General features: G+C 42.8%; 1 protein-coding gene across 4 annotated transcripts in view; it reads right to left on the bottom strand.

Moving 5' to 3' along the window:
* Window positions 1–19,979, bottom strand: part of LOC124134868 (cytoplasmic dynein 1 heavy chain 1-like) — a 97,165-nt gene that overhangs the window by 25,369 nt on the left and 51,817 nt on the right. For 2 of the 4 annotated variants that reach the window (XM_048403802.1, XM_048403804.1), the window contains exons 57-67: window positions 19,673–19,764; window positions 19,184–19,277; window positions 18,576–18,767; window positions 17,685–17,864; window positions 16,083–16,236; window positions 13,663–13,858; window positions 11,095–11,212; window positions 3,792–4,007; window positions 2,711–2,849; window positions 2,051–2,151; window positions 656–840 (exon numbers count right to left, since the gene is read on the bottom strand). In XM_048403802.1, the coding sequence (XP_048259759.1) occupies window positions 656–840; window positions 2,051–2,151; window positions 2,711–2,849; window positions 3,792–4,007; window positions 11,095–11,212; window positions 13,663–13,858; window positions 16,083–16,236; window positions 17,685–17,864; window positions 18,576–18,767; window positions 19,184–19,277; window positions 19,673–19,764 (1,667 nt within the window). Of the gene's footprint in view, window positions 1–655; window positions 841–2,050; window positions 2,152–2,710; window positions 2,850–3,791; window positions 4,008–11,094; window positions 11,213–12,890; window positions 13,087–13,662; window positions 13,859–16,082; window positions 16,237–17,684; window positions 17,865–18,575; window positions 18,768–19,183; window positions 19,278–19,672; window positions 19,765–19,979 lie in introns of all 4 variants that reach the window. The other 2 variants (XM_048403803.1, XM_048403805.1) reach the window with 1 other exon arrangement.

The following is a 19,979-nucleotide window of genomic DNA, read 5'->3' as shown; positions in this document are numbered from 1 at the left end:
CCACTTCGGTGAAACCCACGAGCAAGGGTATGGTGCTGACAAACCTAGAAACATAATCGGGGTGAACTGGGATTTGAACCCACAATCATAGGTTTCCGGTGTGTCCAGATACGCAACTCTGCACAGGGAATCGCGGGGCCTTAGACGACTGGGCCACCCGTGCCCCCGATATGGCTAAGAAATAATATTTTATAAATGTCATTCCTATCAGTTTTGAGAGTACCCATTAGTTCCATAAGCTGAGGCAGGATGAACAATATATATACTGCTGAACAGTGGCTAAAGAGCACACCATTGGGTAAAGATGGGTATAGTCAAAAACCGTTGTGTCAAAGGGACCTACGTAAATGCTTCGAGTTACCAGAGGTTCCACAACTGATTATGAAAGAAGAGATACACAGGTCCATGTGCTTACTTCGAGACAAGCGTAAGTTCGACACATCAATGTTCGACACAACAGTGTTTGACTGTGTTTTGGTCCTTAGCAAATGTCGCGTAGTATATGTACAAATAACAAAGTGAGACATATGGTTAATAAAGCAATAACAGGATCATAAAATGAGGCCTCATTTGCTCAAAGAAACTACAGCTCTAAGACTAGTGTAGATTCATGTTAAATTAAGGCAACAATAGTCATGGGCCTAAGACAACTCACCTTGTCTTGGTGATCTTCCTGTCCCTGTACTCCTTCATGATGAACTCCGTGGCCTGGCCTGATGGGTCGATGATGAGTGGGTATCTGTTGAAGCGCTTCAACATGATGGCGTTCTCTGTACAGAGGTCGTCAGTGGGCAGAGAGTTGGCCTGCCATCTCAGTCTCTCATCAGCATTCGACAGGTACTATACAGAGAAATAAGGTTCAAACATTATACATTAAGATAAGGTATCGTCAGATCATAGGTTTTCGGACATCATACTTTTTTTACGACCATGTCTACGCGATCATTGGCGCTATAAGAAGGGGTGAGGTGTCACACGGACATTGTCAATACTCAGATGATGACCTGCTTTTGAGAGAGTGAGTGAGTATGGTTTTACGCCGCTTTTAGCAATATTCCAGCAATATCATGACGGGGGACACCAGAAATGGGCGACCTGCTTTTGAGATCAAATCGTCTTTTATAAGTGAGTGAGATGTTTTACATTTTTTTTTGTGATTAGCGTGAAAACTATGCGTCCGAAAACCGATTACACAGGGAAACAATATCACTCTGACGATCAGCAGTACTTCTTATATCTAAACATATATCATATATCTAAACATATGGCATAACTCTGCAATCTAAACAAACTGGAATGACAGGATGCTGTCAGTTTGATGTGGTTGGAAGTCCAAACTGATACAGACCAAAGACATTCAACACTTTGATGGAACTTTGATAGTGCAGATAAACCAAGCTTTACAATAAAAGCAAATCTGATTTTCAAACTCCTAAATAGCAGATCCTGACACGTCCATGGAATGTAACTCTCTTGTATGAAACATAGCTTACAGTGAGTGAGTGAGTTGGGTTTAACGCCGCTTTTAACAGTATTCAAGTTATATCACGGCCTGTCAGCTTAATGTGGGAGGAAAGGCCAAAGTGATGCAGGTCTCAGACATTTATCACTTCGGTGAAACCCACGAACATGGGTAAGGTGCTAAAAACCTAGAAACATAATCGGGGCAAACCGGGATTCGAACCCACAATCAAAGGTTTCTGGCGTGCCCAAGGGACGCAACTCTACATAGCAAATTGCGGCACCTTAGACGATTGGGCCAACCCTGCCCCATATAAAAGTTTAAGATTTATGGGGTCCCAAGATTCAAATAAAACCTCAAGGACTCCCTTAATTGCAAGCACTGCCAAGCCCTCAACATAGCTTACAAACCACATCATTATTTAAACTTATTCAAAAGTACCGAACATTGAGGAAATGCACCTGGGACCAGTGCTACAGGTATTGTCATTACCTCATATCAAATGAGTGTTTACTGAAGATGTTTTCATCACACACCTGTTCTATTTACACAACAGGCTCATCAATCATCCCAGGTTTCTATGGTTACCTCTGTTCTGGCCAGGTCATTCCTGAAGAGGATCATGGCCTTCTGTAGATGCGTGCACCACGATGTGAACAGGTTGTGTCTCATGGACTGGTCAAAGTAACCTGGAACAGCAGCAGCATAGCATGATCAACACAGTGAGGGAGGGAGGGAGTAAGTTGGGTCTTAAGGGTGTGTGTGTATGTGGGGGCAGAGAGAAGAGAGTCCAAAAGCCTACCCCAAATATCATAAACACCATGTAAACAATTATTAATGCGCATACAAAAGGTCATCAGATGTGAAAAAAAGGGAGCTGGATGTGGGGTGTGTGACCACACCCAGAACCCCCACGCTGGATCTGCCACTGTGGGTGCAACAAATCAGGGTGAATCTGCTATTCCATTCCCAAAACAGCAGATTCAGCATAACTAAGGGGCACAACTCTACAAAATGACTTGTGGCACCTGAGACCCTGAGATCACTGCAATCTGTGCATCCAATCAGCACGGGTAGATCAGATCGTTTCATCATAAGAAATAAGCTTAAAAGTCTGAACCCAGCTCCAGAAAAGGATATTGAAGTCTCTTAAAACATTGAAATTCAGACAAACCTAGGGCTAAGGTTGCTGTGAGGAACAAAGCTGTTTATATCAAGTAGGCTTTTCATGAAATTGTTCCAGCTCACCTCCGTATGCCATGAAAGCAGACGACAGGAGAACATCTCCGATAATGGTAGCAATCTGGTTCTTGAAGGTCTCACTGCCTGCCTCCCATCTCTGCTTCTCACTGCTAAGGCTGTTCAGAAGAGCGACAGATCTTTCAACCTGAAACAGTTACATTAATGATCACAAAATGTACATGCAACAATAGTACCTTCTGAAAAAACAAAAGCATTGACCGTAGTTTTAACATGGATACTCCACTCACACACATTATACCAACTCCGCGCTGATAAGTACTTCTTTCATCCCAATAATGCCAAGCTCCTGGCAGGGTAACAACAAAAACCATCTTTTCATACCTTCTGGTATGATTTTTGGTTTGGTTTGGTTTGTTGTTTAATGCCTCACTCAGCAATATTCCAGCTATATGACGGCAGTCTGTAAATAATCGAGTCTGGACCAGACAATCCAGTGATTAATATCATGAGCATCGATCCACGCAATCCACGCAATCCATGCATCAACCAAGTCCGCGAGCCTGACCACCCGATCCCTTTAGTCGCCTTTTACGACAAGCATAGTCACCTTTTACGGCAAGTATGGGTTGCTGAAGACCTTTTCTACCCCGGAATCTTCACGGGTCTTCTGGTATGACACAGACGGGGATGACACCACAGTCCTTCCACTCTCAAAGCAGATGCTCTATCAGTTAGACCATGGAGGCAGTCTGTTCTTGAGGTAAGGTTTTATGTCATGTGCAAGATTATTGCACATATATAGCGACGTGCATACACGCTGTACTAGTTGGCTGCTTGTACTAGTCGGGACTGATGCCGATTTATAGTGCTAGTCCACCGAGATACCATGCCACAGTTTAACATGAATACCCCTACTCAGACACAGTATACTGACGAGTCCTTGTTTTAGCCCCTTAATGCCGAGCACCAGACAGGGTAACAACAAGTACCATCTTTTAACGTCTCTTGGTATGATGCGGCCGGGTATCGAATCCCGGACCTTCCGCTCTCCTGGCGGACACTCTACCTCTAGACCACGGAGGCGGCCGGTCTGTTCTTGAAATGACAAACAGGTGCTAGTACTGACCTTGGCCTCGACAGCAGCGAGGTCTGCCTTGATGGCCTGGGCTTGACTGATGAGCTGGGCGTATTCCTCCTTGTATTTGGAGATGCTGCCCTCCAGGTCGATGATGAGCTTGTTCACCTCCTCGCCCTTCATGCGGTTCTCCTTGGCCTGGTCCTCCAGAGCCTGCAGCTCGTTCCTCAGGGGCTCCACACGCTTCAACATCTCTGCATAGTTGATCTGCAACAGTAATGGATGCATTGCTATGTGAATGAGAGGGAAAGTTGGTTTGTTTGTTTGTTGTTTAACACCGCACTCAGCAATATTCCAGCTATATGACGGCGGCCTGTAAATTATCGAGCCTGGGCCAGTCAATCCAGTGATTGATATCATGAACATCGATCTTTGCAATGTGGGATCGATGACCTGCATCAACCAAGTCAGTGAGCCTGAACACCTGATCCAGTTAGTCACCTTTTAAGACAGGCATAGTCGCCTTTTACAGCAAGCATGGGTTGCTGAAGATCTATTCTACCCCAGATTTTCATAGGTCTAGTGAGGTATTCATGCTGCTCTTAGCAGCGTTCCCCCCATTTCACAACATGGACATTGTACACAGTGGAAAGTCTAACCTGGGTCCTCACCATCATGAACCATCGCCTAAACCACAAGGCTACACCACCATCCTTTAGCATTCATGAAAACATCTAGCAATGGATCTTTGAACATGGGAAGAAATGAATACTCAATGTCATTTAGAAAGTGGCCAAATGTAACAAATTTAGTAAAATCTAAATATTTTTTACATTTGTATACTTATCCTGCATTACTCCTTAATGCATTCACTGCTTACTTACGACAACTAGAAGGACAGCGCTGCGAAGGTCCTGGGTGAAGAAATAAAGTTGTTGTTCTCAAGTCCCAATCAGTGGCCTTCCGTCGCTGTCCTGTGACCTTGATGACACCTAAGGTCATCTTCACATCACTGCCTGTCGCCCAAGTTCTTAGAAAAACATACTTTTGAGGTTTCTGAAGCCAAAGTGGGGAGGCAAGTCTAACGACGGGTGGGCCTTAAGCGTAGTAATGCAGGATAAGTATACAAATGTAAAAAATATTTAGATTTTACTAAATTTTTTACTTATCCTGCATTACTCCTTAATGCATCTGTATCGGACGGTTTGGAGGTGGGTCAACCTTCAGAATACAGAAACCTCAATAATTCACACCCTGCAATACGACCCCATTTGGTCGATAAACCGTGAAGCGGAAAAGTTCAGACAAAAACGCCATTACGGTAGGGTTGTTCAAAAATCAGAAACATTGAACATAGGAATTAAAGAGAAATTCCCTATACACGCTTAGTAATAAAGAAAATAATAGCTATTCAGCTAATTCTTTACTTACTGCGTCATAGAGCCGTCGCTGACAAACAAGATTGTCTAATATTCTTCCACTGGTGGCGACTGAGTGACTGCACATGGAAGTTGACTGGCTCTGTATAGGGCGAGTTCATTATTTGCGTCAGTGGTTGGCAATCTGCAGGATAACAACCAGAGGGCCAAACTTCGAACGTCTTTGACATCCTCGAGAGTCACAACGCGAAGGTTATGACTAACGAAAATATGTGTCGAATCTCCAGAAATATCCTTCCGTGATTGTTCCAAAACCACAATTGCCGTGTTGAGCCCTGGTAAGGCTGACACCTTGAGATCTTGAGGGTAATTCGCTCTCGGCGAGTTCCGTTTGATGATCTCGTAGGCCTGAAGGATTACTACGCGTAACCATATAGATATGGTGTTTGCGATTATGCGACTAACTTCTGTCGTGGACGAACCACGCCTTGTCTTGGAGCGTCGAATGAAAACTCGAACTGCTCGCACCGAGCCCAGGAGAACTTCACCATGTACGATTCCCACAATAGTCGATATCGGTGGGATGGTGAAGAACGGTCGGGTTGGCCTGGTAGTAGATTTTAGCAATAAAATCCCAGCATAACCCTAGATGTCCTGTTCCGTGCGTCCCATGCTCAAAACGGATCCGGGTTGAGTCGACCACATGTAGTTCGCTCACCCGTACCGCCATTGCTAATGCCAAGAGAAACCATTGTTTCCTTGGTGATGTCCAAGCTCCTCACAGCGATAGCCTGTTCGCGGAGCTCTCTATACTATACCGAGAGTGTAACGAAGGTGTCACGCGCTGGGAAGGAGCTTGAAAATGAGGATGCAATGAGGGGCTCGAAGGGGGCCCTCGCAAACCTTGAAGTACCACGTTCAAGTCCCAATCAGGTGGCTGGAACTTGGCCTTCTGATCCTCAAACCTGAATGAGCATAATATGGCCTGTAGTTCCGTGACCTTAATCACACTGTGATTTTCCGGAAACGGCCAACACTAAGATAATTGCAGCCAATTACGTAGTAATGGTGCTACCTTCCAAGTGTTTTTGGGTACGCAATGTAGGAGGTATTCCTCTAGGAATTGTGACGCAATCGTAGGGTCTTGATTCTTTTCTTCCCTGTAAAAAGTCTCAAGTGATCCCCACTTGTCATCGTCGTCTCTGGGAGAGTAACGATGAACTAAAGCTATAGCTTTGCTGCCCGTGTCGAAATAACCCTTCGCACCTAAACGCCTTTTAAAGACGAACCATGCGTGTAGACGTTGGGTGAGGCAATTTTCTGTTGAGGGTGGATGAGTAGGTTGGACCACTGTGAGAGGGGAAGTGAATCGTTTTAGATTTTTCCGAGCTTGACGAACTACCCTCTCGCCGGTTACCATGGTGCGACCAAAGGAGAGATCGAGATACCTTGTCTCCTTGATCCCCTGTAGCACCTTGGGAAGTAAAAGTGGTGGCAGAAGAGTTTTAGTTCTTTGCCCTTCCCAAGTGATACTGAACTCGTCCACCGCCCAAGTCTGCGGATCCGGCAACGGGGAGATATACGTCATGAGTTGGTGGCCTAGGCAAGTAATAAACAAGTCAATGTTTGGTTGCCTGAATTCCTGAAGCAGTAACTGGAATGCTTCTGTGAGAAATTTCCACTCAGTGGGAGCCACCCTGTCTGGACGTGATAAAGTATCGGCCAGTATGTTTCTACATCCGGGGATGTGCTGAACTATGAACCTTAGTCACAGCCGATCCACTAGATGGAAGAAATCTGAATGTCCTTAGATGTGTTGTTCCCCGATTGCACAGGCACCACACCACAGTGCTGTTGTCTGTGGATATAGCGAGTCGGGCTAACTGTAGTTGATTCTGCCAATGTGATATAGCCAGAATTAAAGCTTCCAACTCCAAGTTGTTTATGTGTCACTTCCATTGTGCGCCGGGCCATAGCCCTGAGCTTATCTGGTCTTGTAAGTGAAGACTCCACCCCTGAAAGGGGACGTCCACAAACAGGTGTGTATTCGGGGAAAATCCGAATAAACAGACTCCGCAGACATTCAGCGCCACAAATTGAGGCTCTAGCTTAGTTGGTAGAGTGATGGCCTTGAGTGGATCCTGACTCCTGATGTAAGGGTTCAGGAAAAAAATTGAATTGGTCGCTGTTGTAAGCGGCCCATGCTAGTTAACTCCTGTGCCGAGGTGATTAACCCTAGCAACACTTGCCACTGGCGAAGTGTGTGTGGTTGGTGTAGAGTAGATGACAAAAGAAGTAGAAACTTGTGCCATCTGTCCCTCGGTACAGATAGGATATCCTGGTCTGTCTTAAACAGGTCTCCTATGAACTGAAGTCAATAGGAAGGAGAATACTCCCGACTTCGCCTCGTTGATTGTCTATCCCAGTTATTGACATGTGTTGATGATACAGTAGATCGCCCTCCATCTACGACTCGAACCAAGTGTTCGTCACGTGTAGATAGTTATTGGCTTCATTACTCCTGTAAATAGTCATAAGTGTCACTGACATGTCAAATGGGAAATACTACCATTGGTAGTGAACCCCAATGAACTGGACCTGAAAAGTCTACGGTTGGGATGGATAGTCGAGACTGATGAAGAATCAAACGTTCGTTGAACACAGAGATTGTGGATCATTCTCATTTTGTCTGGGTCCTTCATGAGTACCAGGTAGGTGTGAGGATAAAACCCCGGAGTAAAGACTGGGTTGTGAACCCACTCTACAGCTCTTCTTACCAACAGTATGTCTATGTTGGATTTTCCCAATCAAACTGTGGTCAACGGTGGGGTTAACTCTACCCTTATACGGACACCATGATATAGTGCGATAAGTACGAAATCGTCCTTGAGACTTGTCTCTGCCACTCCCTTTCTCAGTAAGGGAATGCTGGTCTTCCCTGAGAAACGCGCGTCTAGGCTTATAATTCCCTGACTTGGACTTTCCAAGCTTTTTGGGAACTTGACGTGCGTGTCTGCGATCTGTTCGTTGAACAGGGGAGTAGATGATCAAGGTTGACGTAATAGACTGCCCTTGAAACCAGCATCTCAGTTGGAAACGCTATAAAGTCTTGGGTGTAACGGTAATCACCGTCAGAACGGTCTCAAGATGAATTTTCCTGTGGTCAAACTGACGCTGTAGGAAAAACACCTTAGTTTGGAAGTGATCTAATCAGATAGGGTTATCCTCTAATAGATTCTGATCCACTGCAAACATTGACGATATTGGTCGCTTAAATCACGGAGCAAATGTGAGTTTTGGAGAAGGCTTCCTCCAATGACCTCGTGGTGTCCCTCTTATTTACCCTGTTATCAGGGGAGGGCGTTACTGACACGAGATGGTCTGCTTCCCAATCGGGTACATGTGCTAAGCTGATCATGTGCCGGTTACGTAACCGAGTACACTGTAAGCCTTGGGCTAACGTCATTGTAGAGACCTTGATTGATACGCAGACGCTGCGCTCAGCGCAGGTCTGGAATGTTGGAACAGCGCTAAGCTGATCGTGCGTCACTGGCGTGATAGGAGCGCTTGGGTATCAGTCAGACGCTGCGCTCGGCGCAGGTCTATGCTGGATATGTTGGAACAGCGCTAAGCTGATCGTGCGCCGCTTGCGTAATAGAAGTGCTTGGGTTGTAGTCAAGTGCTGCGCTCGGCGCAGATAAATCAGACACAAAGCTCAAAAGTATTGACTGGATCAAGGCTTGTGTCTAATCTACCCCCATCATAGCATCTCGATACGCTGGTGCTGTCGCCGACGTCACAGATTATCATACATGTATCTGGAAGTGTCCGGCGGCTGAAAAAATAGGAGCAGTTACGATACTCACAAAATCCTCCGGTATTGTTGATTTCGGTGGATGGTGTACTTCTGCAATCACAGTCGTCATAATACCTGCCGATAATAACGGTTGGGTGGTAATGACAGAACCATATGTCATTCGCTATTCTGCGATAGTGACATTCCTCTCGTCTCACGACGGAATAACTGCAAAATATGATTGTGAGTAATCTGCTTTTATATGGATAAAGAGCTTTGGGCGATTATTCCACGACAATATGTACACCGAGAAAACATAATTATGTTACGCAATTAAACCATTTAAGAAATGGTACTGGAAGAATGCCGTAGAATTGAACAGTAATCTATCGGCAAAAATATGAATTGCAAGGGTATACAATATTTTTATATACGCAATTCAATGTAAACCAAGGCTATTTACATTTAGAGATTGGAGAGCACATCCGCGCGCAAACCAACCAATCGTGGATGATAATCTTGTAAGGTTTTTTCCACGACAATTAGTAAAATGCTCAAAGGTATGTTACGCAATGAAACCCTTGTTGATGAGATAATACTGGAAGAGTGCCGAAGAATTTGAACACTAATCTATCGGCAAATTTATGAGTTGCAAGGATATACAATATTTTTGTATGCGCAACCCAATGTAAACCAAGGGTATTTATATTTTCATTTAGGGTTTGGAGAGCACATCTGCGCGCAAACCAAACAACGTGGATGATAATCTTTGTAAGATTTTCCCCACGCTCAATCATAAGTTACACAATTACATATATATATGTATATTCAATGTCTGTACATATAGAGTAGGGAAAGGGCCACCTAAGTTGGATAACTTTTGCCCAATCCCGTTGACCATATATGTCAATAAAATATGTTTAAATTAAACACAATTACGCCAATGTTGATGAGGCGGTACTGGAAGAATGCCATAGAATTGAACAATAATCTATCGGCAAAAACTACGAGTTGCAAGAGTATACAATAGTTCATATACGCAACTCAATGTAAAACCAAAAATACCAACAAAAAACTATTTAATAGCATAAACATAGGTACGCAATAAAAGAATTGTTGATGAAGCGGGACTGGAAGAAAGCCGTAGATTTGATATTAATCTATCGGCAACCATATTTTTAACGAGTTGAAAAAGTATACAATAATTTTAGTATACGCAACTCACTGTTACGCCAAAGTTAGTAATATTTAAGAACATAAGAATATGTTATACATACGTAGCTGAGAATTGTAAACAATATGACTACCTTGGCAGGCAAACGATTGTAACACAATTCAAAATGGCGGCGAACAACAATATTTTGGCGGGAAAAAAGACAAGCGTCTTTTCACGCCTAATTAATTCACATAAAACTACACAACATGGTGAAAGTAATATGAAAAGAATACATCACCCATCGCAGATCAATTTTTAAGATTGTAGACAAACTGAAGGTCTAAAATTAATCCAAAAGGAGAGCTCCGCTTGGACACGTCCTAGCTGTGCTGCGACAAGCAGTGATGTGAAGATGACCTTAGGTGTCATCAAGGTCACAGGACAGCGACGGAAGGCCACTGATTGGGACTTGAGAACAACAACTTTATTTCTTCACCCAGGACCTTCGCAGCGCTGTCCTTCTAGTTGTCGTAAGTAAGCAGTGAATGCATTAAGGAGTAATGCAGGATAAGTAAAAAATGTCATATTTGGGATAACACTTTCTTAGTAAAGTAATGATGCTAGTACTTTTTTTAGTTTAGTCTCATCCAGGATTGGAACCAGCACTGCAGAGTGAGGCATCTAATCGCCAGCACACAAAGTCAGTGATCTAACCCACTCAGCCACCGAGGCTTCCACAAAAATGAAAGTCTGACAACTGGCAGTCTAGATCACATACTTTGTGTACTCCTCTGGGACTCAACCCAAAAAAAGAACTGGAATCTGTCCTTTACTAAGAAAGTGTTGTCCCAAATATAACATTTGTTACATTGGGAAAAAATGTTTAATTTTTTTAAGGAAATCTTATAATTTTTGTGGCCCAACATATACTTTAAACAAGTACAAATATTTCTACATGTACTTTCTACAAGGCTTCTATCAACTTGCACAGCACTGTTACTGTTCATGACCCTGAAGGCTCACCTGAGCAATGGCCCATTTAACCATAGGTCCGCAGGCCAAGCTGGCTCTGTTGATCTTCTCATAGTTGTATTCAGGGTTGGCCAGGTACTTGGACTTCATCTTGCTACGGATGTCATCACTACAAGCAAACCGTAAGGCTGTGTAATGGCAAAGATTTGTGTAGCAGTATATCGTGATACAGGTATCTATACTGCAGTACATATTGCGATTTATTACCTACCAGGGCAAACATATTGGGGTTCATCAAAATCATATGTGCCCTAGGGTCATATCACGAGACAACAGTGTATTGTTTCTGTCATCCAGACAGCATTGGTGACATCATTCGAATCTTATTGTGACGTGAGGTCGGAATGACGTCACACTAGAAAGGACATCATAGCTGAAGTTTGTTGACGTCATTCGACAAATTGTGGTTCCGCTGCTGTTGCAACTTGTTGTACTTATAGGTAAACACTAAAATTTGTCTCTGTATGTAGACATCTTCTTCGGTAATAAATAGAACAAAATAAAAGTGTTCATGTCATACCATGTTTACAACACTTGTGCCTAAATTCCAGTATTAGACACATGTGTCGTAAACATAGTATGACATGAACACGAATATAACATCCTCTATATATTGGGAGCTAAAGTGTCTGGCAGTCATTGATATCGTTTGTACCTGTAGATCCTATTTTCTACATACTACAGTAAATTGCTGTCATTTTGTAGTCATGGATACAGGGGAGATAAAGTGAGAAAAAAAAAATCACTCCAGTGTTTCTGCTGTTTTGTCAATCAATTTTGAAGGGAAACATTGTTTGTGAATGAATTTTTGTTCAGATTTTAGGTTGATGTCTAATGTCGTCTTGTGTCATTTGAAATCAATTTTGAAGGGAAACATTGTTTGTGAATGAAGTTTTGTTTAGATTTTAGGTTGATGTCTAATGTCGTCTTGTGTCATTTGAAATCAATTTTGAAGGGAAACATTGTTCCTGAATGAAGTTTTGTTTAGATTTTAGGTTGTTGTTGTCTAATGTCATCTTGTGTCATTTGAAATCAAAACTATGGACATAATTGTGGCACTTAAGATATACCAGCCTGTGAGTATGGACTTATGCCACTTCAAGCAATATTTCAGTAATATCAGAGTGGGGACACCTAAAAGGGCTTCACACATTGCAGCATAAATGCAGAGAATCAAACTCAAGTCTTCAGCATGACAAGCCGAAGCTTTAACTGCTATGCTAACACAGCATCCTCAATAAATCTGCAGAACTAAGTTTTGTAATCCTATCTGAAACATTCACCAGCCCCTTGATAGGAGATGCACCTGCAATACCTGAAAATGACTCAACACACACAATATCAACAAAGATTCTCGGCAAGAAGAAAGTGAAACTGTGTCAGATGGAATGTACTGTACTAAGTGAATGGATCCTAATATCAGGACATTGTACATGCTTTTTACATTCAACCTTGGTGGTTGTACATGAATACTTTGCGAATTTTACAATTGCAAAAAAAAGGTAACCATTGATTTCAGGGGAGAGTTGGACAATCAAAAGGTTCAATGTCTGCAGCATTTGATTATGGGACAAATCAATTGTTTTTTTGCCAATTTTGAACACCATTCCACTTGAGAGAGAAAAACTGGGAGAAGAATTTGTTTTTCAATTTTGCGAAATGTTTGGAATGACCACACATCTTCCGCCTTTATTCAACATGGCTGTTTTTTTGCTTTGATCACTAAACTACAGCTTAGCATGTCTTAGTTTCAGCTTCTTCTCTACAAGAGTCTTGTTTCAACTTACGAGATGTCATCAGTTTTCATGTTGACAATATTTGTGATAAAGCTGTCCTTCATGACCACAGCTCGGATAGCTTTCCAGTCAGTCGTGTTCTCACCCAGCAACAAACAAATACCCTCCAAGGCAAGTTTAACTACTGGCGGTGGGTTGCCCATTGACCTAATCTCCACCAAGTGCTGCTTCTTGATCGATTTCACAGCTATACGCAGCATGGCAAGGGAACAAGGCCATTAGCATAAGGAAATCATGGAGGTAAAAACAGACGAAGACAGAGCAGGGTAAGTCACAATTCTTAAACATACATAGAAACGAGTGACCAAACAAGGAACATAATCGGGGCAAACCGGGATTTGAACCATAATCATAGGTTTCTGGCACGCCAAGGGAGGCAACTCTGCACAGCAAATTGCAGAGCCAACGAGTGTCATTAAGATTAAATCGGTAGGATGTCATTCAGCTGGTCCATGCCAGCAGCTAAAAATAAATCTTTGGTTCCTTTGGCCATGAAAGTTTTCTCACCAGAAGCCTAAATTAGAATGAAAGCTCAGAATTTCAAGGAATAATTTTCTGTTAAAATCTTGAAAATATTGACACGCACAGAACTAAACCAGATTTTTTTACCACAACCCCAGCTTGTGGAAATTGAAACTATTCTTCAAACTTGGTTCTTGTGAAGTCTACTGCTTTCATACAGCTCTTTTCAGGACAACCCTGGTCTGTCTTCACCTGTTCTCACAATATACAATCATTATATACTCCTTAATTAGTAACTTACGCCAGATCATCTGTGTTGAAGTTTACTACAGTCGATATGAAATTATCTCTCATCAAAATGCTCCTCTGTGCTTTCCAGTCGAGTTCTCCCTCTCCCAATAGAACACAAATGGATTCAACAGCCAACTTGACAGCTGCAGGGGGGTTAGCCAGGGATCGGACCTCAACAAGGTGCTGTTTCTTAATGGATTTCACCGCTAAACGGAAATAAGGAGGGAAGGAATGCAACAAAATGGTGCAAAGCAGGTGAGCTACAATAACCATTAAAAGAACAATGCTCCTTGTAGAGAATTCAGCAATAGAAACCAACATTTTAGTCCACTAGTCCTTGTGATAACATGGCAAAACCTTTAAAGGGCAAATTTCTACTTGTCCTTGGGTAGTTTCGCAAGGGTTATAGGACTAGTGCCAATTCTATAGCTGTAGTTGATCTTACATTTTGTATCTGAACTTCATGCAATGTTTCCTTTTTCAGACAGAAACACCATCAGTAGCCAGTGCATACTGTTTTATTATATGGTGACATTTAAGCTAGCTAACTCCCATGATTGATCAATAATTGTTTGGTAATTGTTGATCATCACTTTTGGGTTTATAATGCAAAGCATAAAGTTTAGACCAAAATGCAATTCTGAATTCTCTGTTTACCACTTTGGTGAAAGCCACAAGCACTATTATGGCGGTGACCAAACAAGAAACATAATGGGGGCAAACCGGGATTTGAACCATAATTATAGGTTTCTGGCACGCCAAGGGAGGCAACTCTGCACAGCAAATTGCAGAGCCTCAGATGACTAGATGCTTCTAAAGAGTATTTAAATATTGGTCTAGAAGTTGGTCATGGGGGGCTTCCTGGGGGGCACTCACTGGTGTAGGGTGTTTTCATAAACAACTTTTACAAGGAGCACTGTTAAAGACTACATCTTCACCAAACAAAAAATGGCACAGTTAAAAAAAAAGAGTATTTACAATAAAAACAAACCTTGATAGCCATCTCAAAATGATCAATCTCATTAAAATTAGATCTTAGTTCTCGCTACTGCTAAACAAAGATCTGAAGACATCCCATTACGGGTCACGTCAGAGCGACGTTTCATCCGACCAATCAGAGCGTGGCTTACCAGATCATGAAAGTGACAGTTGGATTGTGTTTTCTAATTGTGCAAACTCGAAAATGTTAACACAAGGTATTTCGAACGACAGTTACGGCCTGTACGACTGATTCCGTCGAAATTATCGTCTATCTCTAGCATCCGTGGGATAAACATTTGAACAGGGGCAGCGTTGCACAGTACGTGGGAAGCACTGCCATACAATCTTAACCATATAATAGAAATACCGGAATGTTCATTTGTTCAGTTTTAAAAATTTTAATCGAGAACTGTGTCGACATATCTTTAGTCTGAAATGGAAGTCGCCAGGTTGAACGAATGCCGTAAAGCTCGAGGAAGCTGCTTTCTAATTGGCTGATGTTGACTTCTTGTTAGTCATTTCAAGGTTAGTCGGTCAAAGTTCGCGAAAGGTCGTTCTGACGTGACCTGTAATGGGGTGTCCTCAGATCTTTGTTTAGCGAACTTAGATCTGATGTTAATGAGATTGCAAAATGATTAAAATACTAGAAAATAAATTCCATCTACTACAAACCTCAAAGAAATGCAACACTATGAGAAACACACATAGCACACTCTCAACATTAAATCTACATCATTGTGTCATTAGGAGTGCATATCTTCATAGTAGTCCATCACATGCAATAGCCTTGTGGAATATAGTCAAACTTTAACACAAGTCATTTAAGAAAACACTATTAATTTTGAAATAGCTTTCATTTATATTCATCTTTACCTTTTTCCTTGTCAAGAGACAAGACTGACTTCATATTTGTTTGTCGAGTTCTTGTTTTTAAAATTCAGAAATGGTAAGCTATCCGTTACAGTCACAACATCAACAAGGCTAGTGCACTTCACACACATTACAATACACATGCATAAGCCCAGGAAGGTGGGTGATAACAGGGCTTATCCACCCAGCACCTAGTTACCAAGGAAGGATTGTGAGGTTGAGTATACACCAGGGAATATCTAACTTATCAAACCCCACATCCAGATTGGATCAAAATAGGTTACACGTTAAAAACAGGATTAAATTTTCCGTTTTCAAATACTACAAAACTACTCAAATTCAACCCCCAAACCTAATTACGATCCAGATTGGAGCAACACAGGCAACAATTCTTGTTTATCAAAAGTATATATTTGTCTTCAAATTGCTAGAACAAACCCCCACATTAACTAGATTGGAAAAAGAGGCAAGTGTTTTGTTTAATCAAGAGTATTTAAGTCTTGCCTTTAAGTAGTATACAATTGCTTGAGGCACAGTGTCTGCATCCCCCAACCCAGCCCACACGATAGCCCCACTTACCCGCCTGGGCCTCAATGACTGCAGGTTCCACCTGGGCTAGATCTTGTTTCACGAAGGTCTTCTTCTCGTTGATGTTCTTGGTCTGCACAATGAGGGCCTGCTGGATCTCCTGGGACGTCACCTTCTTCCTCTCTGCTTCCTGCTGGTCTTTCACCTGTCGGAACATCCCAGCTACGTCAGTATGGAGGCGGGGTGGAATGGGGTTTAATGCCGCGCTCAAGATCATTGCAATTACATTGCAACGGGCATGTGTGTGTGTGCGTGTGCGTGTGCGTGTGTGTCTGCTTGTACTTGTCCGGACTTATGTTGGTCTCAGCCCACTGAGATGCCATGCCACAGTTTAACATGGATACCCCACTCAGACAGAATATAGACTTTGAGCCTCACAGTCCTCGTTTTAGTTCCTTAATGCCAAACACCAGGTAGGGTAACAAGTTCCAACTTTTAATTCTTTTATGATGTGGTCGGTGATCAACCACAAACCTTTTGCTCTCTTGGCAGATGCTCCATCTACTCGATCATGGAGGCGGGTCTCGCCACCATTGAAGACTAGAGTGAAAGAGTGAGTTAGGATTCATAATACTTTCACCATTATTCCTGTCGTATGGTGTGATGACAGCCAAAATGCAGAATTTATGGCTATGATGTAAGAGAGGAATTATTATTATCATTAGGTGGACCCCCAAACTTGGACAAATGGAACATGATTCAGAATGAATTGGGTCTCACGCTGTTTTGGAAGACGATGGCCCTGTACCAATGTTGGGAACTGAACAAAAGCCTTTTGGCACCGAGGTGTGAGTAATGAGAGTTAATGTGTCTTGCCTGATTCAGTATTACAGCTTCTTTGTTGTGACCATTACATAATTTTGTCTGGACCAGGGCCCTGTCCAACAAAGCGATCGCAGCGCAACAACAGTCATAACTCTATGTTAAAGTATTGGAGTTACGATCATCTTAGCGCTACGATAGCTTTGTGGAACGGACCTGTTTCCGATACCACAAAGTGATCTTAGTGCTAAGATGATCGTAACTCCCATGCTTTAACATAGACGTACGACAGTTGAAGTCTCTTTATGGAAAAGGGTGCCGTTGTACAAAACAGCCTAAGCACTACGGCTGTCAGAAGTCTATGGCAAGTCTTAGCGCTAAGGTCGCTTTGTACAATGGCACCCAGGACTGACACAAACAAGTGGCTGGAGACATGAGCCGAGATCCACACATGAGGAAAGGTTGCAGCACAATTAACCAGGTTACAGCTGTAACCATCTGACCCCTACTTTAGTCCAGCACAGTGTATGGAGGACCCCAGGTTGGTTGGTTTGTTGTTTAACGCCACACTCAGCAATATTCCAGCTATATGATGGTGGTCTGTAAATAATCGAGTCTGGACCAGACAATCCAGTGATTAATATCATCAGCATCGATCCACGCAATTGGGATCGATGACAAGCATCAACCAAGTCAGCAAGCCTGACCTCCCGATCCCGTTAGTCGCCTTTTACGACAAGCATAGTCACCCTTTACGGCATGCATTGGTTGCTGAAGACCTATTCTACCCCAGAATCTTTACGGGTCGGAGGACCCCAGGACTCTACTTACCATCTGTTTGAGTTTGGCGTTGGCAGCAGCATTCTTCTCCTCCAGCTCAATACGCTTGATGGACAGCGACTTCTGTAGTTCCTCCACCTGGTCCACAGTTTCCCGGATCTTCTGGAGACCCACGTTGAGATGGAGCTGCTGCTCCTCCAGGTCGGACCGCTTCTCCTGGTACAGCTTGGCCTGCAGTCACAAGGGTACAACACAGCAGTCAGCAGCATGACATCACACTGTACCTCACCCAGACAAACAATACTGTTTGTTTGTTTGTTTGTTTGTTGTTTAACGCCCCACTCAGCAATATTACAGCTATGACGGTGGTCTGTAAATAATTGAGTCTGGACCAGACAATCCAGTGATTGAGATCATGCGCATCGATCCACGCAATAGGGATACGATGTCATGCATCCTTTAGTCGCCTTTGACGGAAAGCATGGGTTGTCGAAAACCTTTTCTAAGAAGATCTTCACGGGTCAAACAATAATGGGTCCACCATATGCGGCAGTCTCCAATGTTCCACATATCACTGTGACTTGTAATAACTGAATGTGGGTAAGGGAAGTCATTGAGAACATGAGCGACAATCCACAATGTTGAGATGAGATGACAATCAGCCATGTCACACATTGCAAGCACCTGACCCTAATCCAAGTTGCCTCTGATGACAAGCATGGGATATCAAGCATCATTTCTCGTGCAGAAATCAAATGACAAGATCAAAAGGGATTTAGAAAGAGATACGGAAAACCAGTTTCCCCATTACTGTCGGCTCTCATACAAGAAGATTCACTACAATGACCTGTAGTCATTTTGTCCACCCAATCGTTCTTCGGTCACCTCTAACAGGGACATGTTAATGAGACCTGGACTAGAGCCTAGGTTGGGAGTACTCACAAAGTGATTGATGAAGTCGAGGTAGTGTCGTGGTGTGATGGCCATGACTCTCCCACCTCTCTTAGCCAGTCTTGTGTTGGCCTGGTGCAGGGAGTTGTGGACGAAGCAGAAGGAGTTGACAACTGCATCACGATGAGACGGAGGCTGGGGCAGCTCTTCACACGCCCAGGGCATCATGTTAGGAGGCACATACTGTAGATGATAGGAGGACACCGATTCATGATGATACAGTTCAGTTGCATCACACATCACAATACTCACTCAATTCTCACATGATGAAATATCTAAATCACTTGGCAACGCCATGTGAAATACTGGTCGGGGCAAATGACCATTTTGAATGTTTGCAAAAGTTTGAGAATCTGATGTCAATGCATACATCTTAACAGTTATAGCAAAAATCAAATGGTTTGATGCAGCTTGTTTTTAGCCAAAGATGATGACATAAGCAGTGTAATAGAGAATGAGTAAAATTGAATTGGTTATGGTGATAGTCAGTCCAACCAAATGTTGGTTTAATGTATTATGCCAGTGTAGAGCTGTGAATGTTTTGCTCTGACATCTTGATTTGATAACAGTGATGAGATATCTGATGAGATGGTACTCACATTTGCCTTCTCCAGATCAATCTTGTTTGTGAATTCCCGTCCGACTTGGAAGAGAGCACCATTGGACCAGTCACCGAACCAGTTCAAGACACATCTGAAGATAGTGATGAAAATATTTACAATGCACATTATAACTATCCAACAAAAAACACACAATACACTGTTAATTTTATTTTAGAGAAGGATAATGAGTGAGTGAGTGAATTTGGTTTAACACCACTTTGTACAGTATTCCAGTGTGTCAGCTTTAAGTGGGAGGAAAGACCGATTTGATGCAGGTCTCAGGTGTTTACTCACTTTGGTGAAACCCCCAAGCCTGGGAATGGTGCTGACAAACCCAGCAAACTGGCACACCTAATGACGATTTAGGCACGTAACTATGAAACGAAAATTGTGCTGCCTTAAATGACTGGACCAGCCAGAAGGGATGATGAAATCCTCAGACTCCCAAAGGAGAGGGAGGGGGAGTGTAAGCAGCACAACATTTACCTGTTGAACAGAGCAGGGGAAGTGGAGGCTCGGTCCTTTAGTCCCTCCGATGACGGGTTCATGGTGAACACAACGTGGAGGTTCTTCATCACCTACAGATACACAGAGGATGCATTTACATCAGAGACTGGATGGTGTTGTTGACAACATTACATACATATCAAAGTGGTCTGCAAAGTGACCAAAAGCAATGGTCGATGTTAGCATTGATCAACACCTACAACATCAGACAGGTCTAGGCTGAAGCCCCCTCTTTTTTAAAATTATGTTATACATGGATATTCCGCACTTATCCAGGTACTTGTAT

The sequence above is a fragment of the Haliotis rufescens genome, unplaced genomic scaffold (assembly GCF_023055435.1).
Source record: "Haliotis rufescens isolate VD_foot unplaced genomic scaffold, xgHalRufe1.0.p SCAF_3, whole genome shotgun sequence".
NCBI classification, from domain to species: Eukaryota; Metazoa; Mollusca; class Gastropoda; order Lepetellida; family Haliotidae; genus Haliotis; species Haliotis rufescens.
This window is presented reverse-complemented; position numbering and strand designations above follow the sequence as displayed.